At 44.0% G+C, this 13,078-nt stretch overlaps 1 protein-coding gene across 1 annotated transcript in view; it reads left to right on the top strand.

The window, feature by feature from the left end:
* Window positions 1–7,666, top strand: part of LOC129866626 (filamin-C-like) — a 55,736-nt gene extending 48,070 nt beyond the window's left edge. Inside the window, exons 34-42 of the mRNA XM_055939388.1 lie at window positions 276–533; window positions 884–1,156; window positions 1,362–1,499; window positions 2,800–2,915; window positions 3,349–3,481; window positions 3,745–3,921; window positions 5,835–6,053; window positions 6,584–6,796; window positions 6,896–7,666. Coding sequence (XP_055795363.1) covers window positions 276–533; window positions 884–1,156; window positions 1,362–1,499; window positions 2,800–2,915; window positions 3,349–3,481; window positions 3,745–3,921; window positions 5,835–6,053; window positions 6,584–6,796; window positions 6,896–7,083 — 1,715 coding nt within the window. The 3' untranslated portion in view covers window positions 7,084–7,666. The remainder of the gene's footprint in view (window positions 1–275; window positions 534–883; window positions 1,157–1,361; window positions 1,500–2,799; window positions 2,916–3,348; window positions 3,482–3,744; window positions 3,922–5,834; window positions 6,054–6,583; window positions 6,797–6,895) is intronic.
* Window positions 7,667–13,078: the final 5,412 nt, after the last annotated feature.

Below are 13,078 nucleotides of genomic sequence, written 5' to 3'. Positions count from 1 at the left end.
GAAGCATGTGACAAACACATTTCGATTTTTTATTTAATTTTAAACATGGTCACAATGTGGTCAAGTATTACTCACATGGTGCTGAAGTGTGTTAATATCATCTATAGAATTAACACAACGGTGGTCGTTACCCCTATCACTCGACTCTCAATCAACTTTCATACAGCTTTTGCTCGCTGGCTTAAAAGCTAAGCTAGCTAGCGCAAGTCTTCAAGTACAGCTTGCATCTAAGACTAACCAAACACTAACCATCCCTGCTTTCTCTCCACCAATAGGAAACTGGTTCCAGATGGTGTCAGCCCAGGAGAGGATGACGCGCACATTCACACGCAGCAGCCACACGTACACGCGCACGGAGCGCACGGAGATCAGCAAGATGCAGGGGGGCGAGACGAAGAGGGAGGTGAGGGTCGAAGAGAGCACCCAGGCGGGAGGAACAGGAGGAGCCAGTCCATTCAGAGATGTTTTTGGAGAGTTCCTGGGAAGAGAGAGTCTGGCTAGCTTCGCTGGGATACCCGCTACAGTCACACCAGGTGAGAATGAATGAAGAAAAAATACAAATTTACTAACACTCAACACTTGTACTTGTTTTATTTTTACTGATTTTACAGATAGAGACAATATTGAACAAGGTTTTACTTGCAATGATCATAATCGATATGTGGTTTGTTTTAACTACACTCGTAAAAGAAAACTGATAACAAAAGGTTTCTTCAGCTGTCCCCAGATGAGAACTCTTTTGGGTTCTACATGGATCCCAAAAGTGTTGTATCTGGAACCAAATAGGGTTCTTCAAAGAGTTCTCCTATGGGGACAGCCGAAGAACCCTTTTTCTCTCCCAGCCAGTCTGACACCCCCTATCCTTCGCTCCTCCCTCCCCCAGGTGAAACCGCTACCAAGGGTAGTATGATGGCCCAGGTTACCAGCCCTGGGGGTAAAACGGAACAGGCAGAGATCATAGATGGAGGGGACAGCACCTACAGTGTCCGCTTCGTGCCCCAGGAGATGGGGGCCCACACGGTCAATGTGAAGTACAGCGGGCAGCACGTCCCAGGTAGTCCCTTCCAGTTTACAGTGGGACCCCTGGGAGAAGGAGGGTCCCACAAGGTTCGGGCCGGAGGCACTGGGCTGGAGAGAGGAGTGGCAGGAGCACCAAGTAAGTAGTCTGACCTGACCCTCTCTGTTTCTGAAGAAAAAAACACAACTGTTTTATTTGTCCTTTCTTTTACACTAAATAGCACTGATTTTGCATACAGCACATATATTTTTGAAGAATGTTTTACTTTCACTACGTGATTTTTTTTTGCCTATTTTAGTTGAACCAGGTCTCTCTCTCTCCCTCCCTCCCTCCCTCCCCGTAGCTGAGTTTAGTATCTGGACCCGGGAGGCCGGTGCAGGCGGTCTGTCCATCGCTGTAGAGGGGCCCAGTAAGGCTGAGATCTCCTTTGAAGACAGGAAGGATGGATCCTGTGGTGTGGTCTACATCGTACAGGATCCAGGTGAGATAGGGTAGAAAAACCCCATCCAGCTCCAAGGACCAACAACTGAACAAAGTATTTGGACAGTGACACTTTTTTTGGCGGGGGGGGGGGGGGGGGGGGGGTGGCTCTGTACACCAGCACTTTCAAAATATACTATGAGAATGAGGTTAAAGTGCAGACTGTCAGCTTTAATTTGAGGGTATTTTAATCCATATCGGGGGAACTGTTTAGAAATTACAGCACTTTTGTTGATAGTCCCCACATTTTTGGGAACCTAGAGTATTTGGACAAATTCAGGATGTATTCAGGATTATCCGTAATCATGGTAGCCTCCACATTAATGTAGAAGTGTTCCGAAACATATTCTGTCCTTATTTACAATTTAAATGACTCCAAAATGACACAATACATTATTTACCATTTATTTATATTGGGAACAAAATAATCTGAAACGCAACCAAAACAAACTGCCAATCCATCCAACAAATTTGTAGAGTCACAAGCTTGATGGAGTCATTGCGTGCTAGGAATTTGTGACTAAATACCTAGCTTTTGACTACACATATAAGTAAACTTGTCCAAATTATTTTGGTTCCCTAAAATGGGGGGAACATGTACAAAAGTGCTGTAATTTCTAAATGGTTCACCCACATTGTATCATTTAAAAACCAAAGAAGCTACATAGCACTAAGAAGCTACATAGCAGTAGGCTAGGCAGTAGTTGGTCTAAGAAGCTACATAGCACTTGTCCCCAGTTAGAGGGATGAGGACACAGTAAGAAACAAACACACTGACTACAAGGTGTCAGTCTTTCCCACAGTTTATCAAAGAAACAGATAAGCTCTCATATTCAGCAGAGACAATGACAGCTATTGATTACATTTTTGACATTTTAGTCATTTAGCAGACGCTCTTATCCAGAGCGACTTACAGTAGAGTGCATACATTTTATTACATTTTTTTACATACTGAGACAAGGATATCCCTACCGGCCAAACCCTCCCTAACCCGGACGACGCTATGCCAATTGTGCGTCGCCCCACGGATCTCCCGGTTCGCGGCCGGCAGCGACAGAGCCTGGGCGCGAACCCAGCCCAGCCTGGGCGCGAACCCAGAGACTCTGGTGGCGCAGCTAGCACGGCGATGCAGTGCCCTAGACCACTGCGTCACCCGGGAGACCCATTGATCTGATCATACTAAACTGAGATCTTTTTTTGTCATTTACGCCGTGTTTTTCTCCTTTCCTACTACTACATTTCAATCATCTGATCACTGATATTTTGGCTTCTAACTCCCTGGTTCCGCTGTGTGTCCTCAGGTGACTATGAAGTGTCAATCAAGTTCAACAACGAGCACATCCCCGACAGCCCCTTTGTTGTTCCCATAGCAACGCTGTCTGATGAGGCATGCCGACTCACTGTCACCAGCCTGCAGGTAGGAACACACACACACACACACAATCACAATCACATAATTACGAATTGTGTTAGAACACTCCTCACAAGACCATCATTTAGCATAACAATAGTCGCTTGTTGGTCGGGCTTTGTTTGTCCTTGGAAGTGTAACTGGAGGCGTGGGCTGTAGCAGTAACCAAGGCTATTTCAATGTGTTGTTGTTTAATGGTAAGTGAGAAGGATGTGGGGTCTTACTCATGGCCATCAGTACTGCTCGTCACCCCCCACTAGGAAACACATGAACACCTTCTCCCTCTTACACACACTCATCCCGGGAATCTCTCTACCTATCTCCTTATTGTTGTTTCATATACAAGATGAGTCACAGTCACACACATTCTACACACACAAGACAAGCTTACAGAGCTTTACCAGGTCCTGACCCTGTTCTTCCTTCCTCCTCCCCTCAGGAGAAGGACCTAAAGGTGAACCAGGAAGCGTCGTTCGCTGTACAGTGTAACGGGGCAAGGGGCGTGGTCGATGCTAAGGTCCATACCCCCTCCGGCTCAGCAGAGGAGTGCTACATCACAGAGCTGGACAGTGGTAAGATATAAGGATGGGTTTGGTATTAGACGTCACAGTTATATGGTTCCTTACTCTGAAAGTAGTCCATGGGCCTGGAGAGACTGTAATTCGAGGTTCGGATTTCTGTACACACTATTCCTAACTTCAGCTAACTACAGCCACCACTAATCAAAATTACATGGGAGAGATGGGGACAAATGTGTTACTTAATGTTGAACAAAACATGAACTTTATACCTTTACCATTATATTTATTTATATCTAATCACTCCTAATCCCCAGACAAGAACGCCATCCGCTTCATTCCCCGTGAGAATGGCGTGCACTCCATCGACGTCAAGTTCAATGGCAGCCACATCCCTGGAAGTCCGTTCAACGTGAGGGTGGGGGAGGCCGGACAGGCTGGAGACCCAGGCAAGGTGACAGTGTATGGGCCTGGACTGGATGGAGGATCCACAGGTACATACACTACTCTATATCTTCTTCTTATCTTCTTACTCCTGCTGTACACAGACCCTCTTACAATCAACAATACCGGACAAGGACATGGGGGGAACAGAGGGTTAAATACACAACATGTAATTGATGGGATTGAAACCAGGTGTGTGGGAAGACAAGACAAACGGAAAATGAAAGGTGGAACGGTGATGACTAGAAGACCGGTGACGTCGACCACCGAACGTCGCCCGAACAAGGAGAGGGACTGACTTCGGAGGAAGTCATGACACTGGGCCTGCTGTGGCTGTGACACTGTCCTCTGAAGTCTCTCTCCCTGGCTCTTTCCCTTTCACCACCCTCATTGACTCAGTCTGTCTCCTAGAAAAGAAATAAGGTGTTTGGCATACTCCTAACTACCGGTACACAAAACTACACAATTAATCACAACAGCAATATCATTACCTTAAACAAATCTTAATTCAGTTTAAGTTGAGAGTGGGGGTATCCATGGCATTTTTCAATTATTTTACAAGTCTAAAAATGAGAGAACCTTTCATAATGTTGCCAAACAAAGACCCAACAAACTGTCCCTGCCTATCTGTCCCCAACTCTGCTGTCTGTGTGCCATCTGTTGCCTGCTCTGCCTAATGACATCATTATGAAACATTTCCATTAGCATTTCACTTCTTTCCTCTGAACATTTTATCAACTAGTCTTTGAGATACTAGGCTACTAAGGTTCCTACTTTGCGTTTTGGTGTACTGAAAAATGCTCTGTCTTTTTTATTTTTTCTGCCATTTTTACTACCTGACTGACTGACTGGCTGGCTACGCGCACACACACACACACACACACACACACACACACACACACACACACACACACACACACACACACACTGTGCAGGCTATTTACAGTAGCAGTAGGAGATGGGCTTCTATCATCTATTATCTTCTATTATTCTAAAATGGGCTTCAATCATTGCGTATTATTAATATTATTGAAATTACATACAGTAGTTATGTTTACAGTGATATATTGGGGGGGACAAATCATATTTTTCCCAGGATGGGGGGGGGGGGGGGGGGGGGGGTCGTGTCCCCCCGGGGATTTCCGCCTATGGCCTTAATTGACTCAAGAGATTTCCTTGTCTCGGTTGGCTCGGCAGGCTCCCACCCCAAGTCGGGCTCCCCCGCCTCAGCCGGCTCGTCGGGCTCCCACGCCTCAGCCGGCTCATCCGGCCCGTCAGGCTCACCAGGTGGCGCCCCTAGGGGGGGGTTACTATCACGTCTGCTCCCGCTCACCCTCTCTCGCCAGGCTGCCCATCATTATGCACACCTGTCACCATCATTACGCGCATTGGCGCGTCAGTGGAGTCACCTGGACTCCTTCAAATCTCATTTGGAGAAAATATCCTTTCCATTTTATTTAGCTTTGTTCAATTGTATTCTTCATACTATAAAATAATGCCATGGAATTCTAAGTAAATCTTGTCTTCTAAATGAACTAGCCCACAGCCATTTGACATAGCCAGATCAGGACCTAACATAAGGACAACTCAGAGTATGCTATTCTGTTCTTCTAAATAGACTACATTTTCTTCACATCATGCTTCTTTAGACCTGTCTAAAAAATAAATCATGGATTTATTGTGAAGGTGTAGGCTATATTACATTGATTTACTAGACTTTTCTAAATGTATATGTTCCAAAGGTCTGCATCAGTGTCTTGTAGGCTATGTGTGGAAGCCAGGAGATGCTAAATGTGTTTATGTTAATTAACGGTCAATTACCGTTAGACCGACAGTTATTTGCTTGACAATCACTGGCTGACACATTTGTGACCGCCACAGCCCTAGTTGTGATGCTGTCTTAAAATGATGTATTATGAATGCTAGGTCTCCTCACCATGTAGTCTTTTCTCTCTCCCTCTAGGTGTAGCTTCAGAGTTTATAGTGAACACCTGTAACGCTGGGTCAGGTGCCCTGTCCGTGACCATCGACGGTCCCTCTAAGGTGAAGATGGACTGTTCCGATTGCCTTGATGGCTACAAGGTCATCTACACACCCATGGCCCCCGGCAACTATCTCATCGCCATCAAATATGGAGGACCCAACCATATAGTGTGCAGCCCATTCAAAGCCAAAGTCACAGGTGTGTGTTCGGTGTGTGACGCGTGTGTGCAGCTTGACTGCCAGATCTTGATGAAAAGGTTGTTGGAGGTTTTCGGTATAAAACGAGACACTCTGAAAAGTTCAAAGTTCCTAGAAATTCTATAATGAATACGTAGCATATAAATAACAAATTACATAAATGGTACATAAGTAAAAAAATTCTCTCATCGGGATTGTAAATTGAATAGTCACTGACTTCAGTGCTGAAGACTGTGTGCATCCTCTGAAGCACCGGCAAAATATAGAAAATAAGGCTAGATACTGTATGTTGTTGTGAAGTTACAAAGAATCCCTCCGAGTATGAGAAATCTATGCTGTATGAATATGTTGAGATGGGGAAAACAGTAGCCTAGAGGTTAACAGTGTTGTTCTAAGTAGCCTCCCTCACTCTCATAAGAAACCCCCGTTCATGGTGCTCTTGTCTGTTCTGAGGAGGGGACGTGTTAGATTATGTAATGTCTGGTTTGAGCCGTGACTGCAGCTCTTTTGTAACATGTCTCCCTCCCTCAGGTACCCGTCTGTCTGGTGGTCACAGCCTTCACGAGACGTCCTCGGTCCTGGTAGAGACGATCACTAAGACGTCCAAGGTAGCAGGAGCGTACAGTACCTCGTCCCCCTCAAAACTGACCTCTGACGCCAGCAAGGTGGTGTGTCGCGGCGGCGGGCTCACCAAGGCTCTGGTCGGACAGAAGAATATATTCAATGTGGACTGCAGCAAAGCAGGTGAGAAGAACAGACTCGAGGAATAGATCCACACACCAATATGTAACACACACATACACACACTCCTCTAGTACCATTCCTAACCCTCCCCTCTTCCAGGTACTAACATGTTGCTGGTGGGATTGCACGGTCCCAGGACGCCCAGTGAAGAGGTGTACGTTAAACACATGGGCAACCGCCTGTACAACGTCACCTACACTGTCAACGACAAGGACAACTACACCGTTATTGTCAAGTGGGGGAATGACAGTGTCCCTGGCAGCCCCTTCAAAGTAGCTGTGCCCTGAAAGAACTCTGTTCTCCAACCCTTAATCTTACCCCTGACCCCCATTTCGCCCCCACCCTGCTCCGCTACTCCGCTACACTCTTCACTGGACGACTGTAGAACGAACCTCCTCTCCCAATGTGCACAAAAAAATGCAAGGAAGTTTCTCTCCTCTCCCCTTAAAGGAAAAAATAAGATTTCAACCTTTATTTAAAAATGATTAACTCTAACTGTTACTGTTTAGAGAAAAGTTGTTGGTGACTAGTGTGGTGTCATAGAGTTGGAAAGAGGGCACTCCTATATTTTCCCATTAATCGCTTCTGTAACTGCATGGGCAGTGCGCCGTCTATCGATCTCTATGTGTACTGTAGACGTGTTCCAAGTCATGTTGGTATTTTGATTGGTCCCAAGACCCTGTTTGACCAATAGAAAGGGATTGTTGTGTAGCAAAGGATGGCTTAATGTGTGAATGTTATAAACAGAAGATAATTTGCTATTAAACAGTATTAAATCTCATATGGTTTTGTATGCTTAAAAAAAGAGAAACATGTCTTTTTTTTTTATTAACCTATATGTTTTGGTAAACTTTGCAGATATAATAAAGATTTAACTGCTGCCTTGACAAAACACAAGTGGGTTTATTTAGTGATTTTGACTGAATGTGAGTGTCATTATGAACACGCCTTGGGGCTTTTCTAGGATTTTAAGACATTTTGGGCTTAGCCCAGAGCCAGTAGGGGGATCCGGGGGCATCCTCCCCTGGCAAAAGAAGGAATTTCAACAGTTAAATGCATGAATTTTGATGCACTTTGAGATGAACATTGAGAGTGTAGAACATTGAGAGATTAGATATTTTTCATGTAATTTGCACCTTCCCACCTGCCACAGCAGACACTGCCAGTACTCAATTAACCTCTCTAGGGTATGTGGGACGGTAGCGTCTCACCTCGTCAACAGCCAGTGAAACTGCAGGGCGCCAAATTCAAACAACAGAAATCCCATAATTTAAATTCCTCAAACATACAAGTATTTTACACCATTTTAAAGATACAGTCGTTGTAAATCCAGCCACAGTGTCCAATTTCAAAAAGGTTTTACGATGAAAGCACACTAAACGATTATGTTAGGTCAGAGCCAAGTCACAAAAAAACACAGCCATTTTCCAGCCAAAGAGAGGAGTCACAAAAAACAGAAATAGAGATAAAATGAATCACTAATCTTTGATTATCTTCATCAGATGACACTTATAGGACTTCATGTTACACAATACATGTATGTTTTGTTCGGTAAAGTTCATATTTATATCCAAAAATCTGAGTTTAGACGGGACGCTACTGTCTCACTTGGCCAAAAGCCAGAGAAAATGCAGAGCGCCAAATTCAGATAAATTACTATAAAAATCTAACTTTCATTAAATCACACATGTAAGATACCAAATTAAAGCTACACTGCTTGTGTAACGGCTGTCTTCGGGTGAAAGAGAGGAGGACCAAGAAGCAGCGTGAATATAATCTATATTTAATGGGAAAATACTTAAACACCGAACAAAAACAACAAACCGACAAAAACGAACGAAGACGCTACAGTCCTGAACATCGGAACACAGAACAGATGAACACACGAACAGGAACAATCACCCACAAACAAACAGTGAAAACAGGCAACCTTAATATGGTTCCCAATCAGAGACAATGACAAACACCTGCCTCTGATTGAGAACCATATTAGGCCAAACAACAAACCCAACATAGAAACACAAAACATAGAATGCCCACCCAGCTCACGTCCTGACCAACTAAACAAAGACTAAACAAAGGAAATAAGGAACGTGACAGATTGTGAATCCAGCCAACATGTCCGACTTCAAATAGGCTTTTCAGCGAAAGCAAACGATGCTATTATCTGAGGATAGTACCATATTAAACAAAGAGAGAGAAGCATATTTCAACCCTGCAGGCGCGACTCAAAACGCAGAACTAAAAATATAATTGATGCCTTACCTTTGACGAGCTTCTGTTGTTGGCACTCCAATATGTCCCATAAACATCACAAATGGTCCTTTTGTTCGATTAATTCCATCGATATACAGTGGGGAGAACAAGTATTTGATACACTGCCGATTTTGCAGGTGTTCCTACTTACAAAGCATGTAGAGGTCTGTAATTTGTATCATCGGTACACTTTAACTGTGAGAGACGGAATCTAAAACAAAATCCAGAAAATCTCAGTGTATGATTTTTAAGTAATTCATTTGCATTTTACACACAGTATGGATCATGTGCACTGTGGAATTGTGTAATAATGACATGCCCCCCATGGTTATTCCCTTAGGTGTGTCCCAAATGGCACCTTATTACCTACACAGTGCACAGCTTTTGACCAGATCAAAAGTAGTGCACTATATAGGCAATAGGGTGCCATGTAGGATGCAACCTTACTGTTGTTCTCTACACCTGCAGTTATTAGCTTCCTTCACCTGAAGTAGCAAAACCATTTCTCATCATGGCCTTTCTGTTGTCAAGTGCTACTGGGCTGGGCTGTTGACTGTCAAAGGGTCATGTGTACAGATGCAGGATCCTAATTTGACCTGTATTGTGGCAGAAAAATAATCCTGCAGCAACAGGATTTGAACGTTTAGTCCGCAAAGTTGCTTGATCGGTGGTTATGTTATTAGCTGGTCGAAATGACACTACATTCAAATTGGAATACTGTTAATATAACTGTGTGTTAGTGCGGTTTTTAAGTGAATTTCTGTAAATCACCAAGCTCATCTGCATTTCCTGCGACACAGGAATCTCTCAGCAACAAAAGGTTGTTCAAATTAAGATCTTACATCTGTACAATGACCACTGCTGAGCAGCTAGTACACACACACACACACCAGCTATAGTCTAATCGTCTAGTCTTGTTTGGCATGCATTCTGAGTCCGAGGTACATCTCTACGGGGACCTTCCATCCAGTGCTTATTTGAGCCGGATGCTGCCGGAACAGGATCTGGCACCTCTCAAGATTTGACTTTCTTTGTTCCGACACTTATTTGACAAGATCCGGTATCTCTCGTGGCATGATTTATTAACTATTTCACTGTTCGCACTGTAGACATTCTAATAAAAGCGATCCGCATTAAATCAAGTTGCCTCCTCGTTATTTCTCCCGCCCCCCAGAAAGACCTTCATGTAAAAGTGCGGTGATCCTTCTATGTAATCATCCTATCCTGCTACACAGATTCCAGACCTGCTCTCTTATTCGTACATAGACGTTATGGGGAGGGCCAGTGGGGTAAGAAACTAATCTCGACACAGGTCTTGGTAGTGGTGGTCAGCTAGTGAAGAGGTCCCTACGTAATCACGTCACACAGCCTAGTCTAGTCGTCTCCCTACTGAAGTCAGACTGTGGGAGAGGGAGATGGGGAGTTGGGGGGGGAGGGGGGTAAGTGCATCCATCGACGAAGTGCTCGGAGCAGGTGCAATTTGCAGATGAAGAACAAGCCCACGTATAACCCTTGGCTTGTCATGCAGAATTCAAAGTTGGGCTGTACAACATGCAAAAAGGTATGGGATCTTCGGTCTAGAAACAACTGGAGGGATTTAAACTAGCAAAAGATTGGGTGGAATTTACAGTAAATGAACATCCTATGCATCAGACGAAAAAGAAGAAAAAAAAGAGCCCTCCAAAAAAGTTTTGGGAACATGGCTGAATCAAGGTGCATTTGGTGGCACCAAGAATTGAAGACAAGGCTAAAGAGGAAACCCAGGTTAACACTCAAAATTGAAGAAAAAAAATTGATACTACAGCCAGAGTTTTACGAATATTCTTAGGAAGCTAAACATCACAGCCACATGCTCGCTCATGGCTTTGAGCAAGAAGTTGACCTTCAGGGGATAAATGGACTTAACACGGTGGATAGTGATTGCGGGAGGTTTTGAAAACTAAGGATGCCTTTTTTTCCTTTACCTACACAGCACAGAACACATTTGTAATCTGAATATGTGCTTTATATTATCACATAGGCAGGAGACCTATACATTCTCATATTTGTGTTCTGCTGTAGCCTACATTGATATATTTTATTTGAAGTTACAGTTGAAGTCGGAAGTTTACATACACTTATTTTGGAGTCATTAAAACTTGTTTTTCAACCACTCCACAAATATCTTGTTAACAAACTATAGTTTTCGCAAGTCGGTTAGGACATCTACTTTGTGCATGACACAATTCATTTTTCCAACAATTGTTTACAGACAGATTATTTCACTTATAATTCACTGTTTCACAATTCTATTGGGTAAGAAGTTTACATACACTAAGTTGACTGTGCCTTTAAACAGTTTGGAAAATTCCAGAAAATTATGTCATGGCTATTGAAGCTTCTGATAGGCTAATTGACATCATTTGAGTCAATTGGATTTGTACCTGTGGATGGATTTCAAGGCCTACCTTCACACTCAGTGCCTCTTTGCTTGACATCATGGGAAAATCAAAAGAAATCAACCAAGACCTGAGAAAAAAATTAGTACGCAAGTATAAACACCATGGGACCATGCAGTTGTCACACCGCACATGAAGGATACGCATTCTGTCTCCTAGATATGAACGTACTTTGGTGCGAAAGGGCCAAATCAATCACAGAACAACAGCAAAGGACCTTCTGAAGATGCTGGTGGAAACAGGTACAAAAGTATCTATATCCACAGTAAAACGAGTCCTAAATCTGTCACGAATCCCGTTTCCTGAGTCTGGTTGTTGCCTGTGTTCTGTTCTGGAGTGTTTTTCCGGTGTCCTGGAACGCACCCTGTCTGGTTGCCGGGCGTTTTAGCTAGTTGGGAGATCTCAGATTAACCGCACCTGTATCCCATCAGCTATCTGTGCACCTGGTCCTGATCATCATCTCTCCTCTTCATAAGCCCGGACCTGACATCCAATCCCTGCCGGTTAGCCTTAAACAGTAGGTTGTGCCAGCGTATCAGCCTCCAGCTTGATAGAAATTGTTTTGTTGTTTTTGTACGTCTTGCTTGCCTGAAACTTACCCCCCGTTTGTTCTGTCTTCAGTTATTCACCCGGATCACTTACCCCATTCCTGCCTGGTCGTCGGAGGCTTCCGCTACTCCCTTGGATCCACCTATTCACTCCCATCAACTCACCACCGCTGTCCGTTACGCTACCTGGATATTTCTACCCCCTTCATATTCACTTGTAAATAAATACTCACCTTCTTCCTACTCTCCTTGTCCTGGTCTGCTTCTGGGTTCGATTTTGAAAGAACGTGACAAAATCGACATAACCTGAAAGGCTGCTCAGCAAGGAAGAAGCCACTGCTCCAAAATCACTTTAAAAAAGCCAGACTACGGGTTGCAACTGCACATGGGGACAAAGATCGGACATCGGAGAAATGTCCTCTGGTCTGATGAAGCAAAAATAGAATTGTTTGGCCATACTGACCATAGGTGTGTTTGGAGGAAAAATGGGGAGTCTTGCAAGCCGAAGAACACCATCCCAGCCATGAAGCACGGGGGTGGCAGCATCATGTTGTGGGGGTGTTTTGCTGCAAGAGGGATTGGTGTACTTCATGAGGCAGAAAAATATTGTCGATACATTGAAGCAACAATAACTGTTGTTGGTAACTGTACCTCACCGGGATTTGATTGAGACCTCGATAGTCAATGCACGGGTGCAGATCTCCATCCTTCTTCACAAAAAAGAAACTCGAGGAGGCGGGTGAAGTGGATGACTGAATGTACCCCTGACGCAGGGATTCGGAGACATATGTCTCCATAGCCACCGTCTCCGCTTGCGAAGGAAGCGTCTGATATACATATCATATATATATATGAGGTTGGAATAATACTGTGAAATTGTGAAAATTATGATCATGCATTTTAGTGTAAGAGCTGTTTGAAAAGACCGCCTGAATAAAAGACCGCCAGAAATTGAAGCCTGTTTTGGTAGAATGGAGTTTTGGCCTGCCTGGTGACATTACCAGATGGTAAATTAGTTAATAGGTCAATAAGAAAAAGAG

The sequence above is a fragment of the Salvelinus fontinalis genome, chromosome 12 (genome assembly GCF_029448725.1).
Source record: "Salvelinus fontinalis isolate EN_2023a chromosome 12, ASM2944872v1, whole genome shotgun sequence".
In the NCBI taxonomy this organism is placed as follows: domain Eukaryota; kingdom Metazoa; phylum Chordata; class Actinopteri; order Salmoniformes; family Salmonidae; genus Salvelinus; species Salvelinus fontinalis.
The sequence above is the reverse complement of the archived record's forward strand: the minus strand, read 5'-3'. Positions and strand labels throughout refer to the sequence as shown.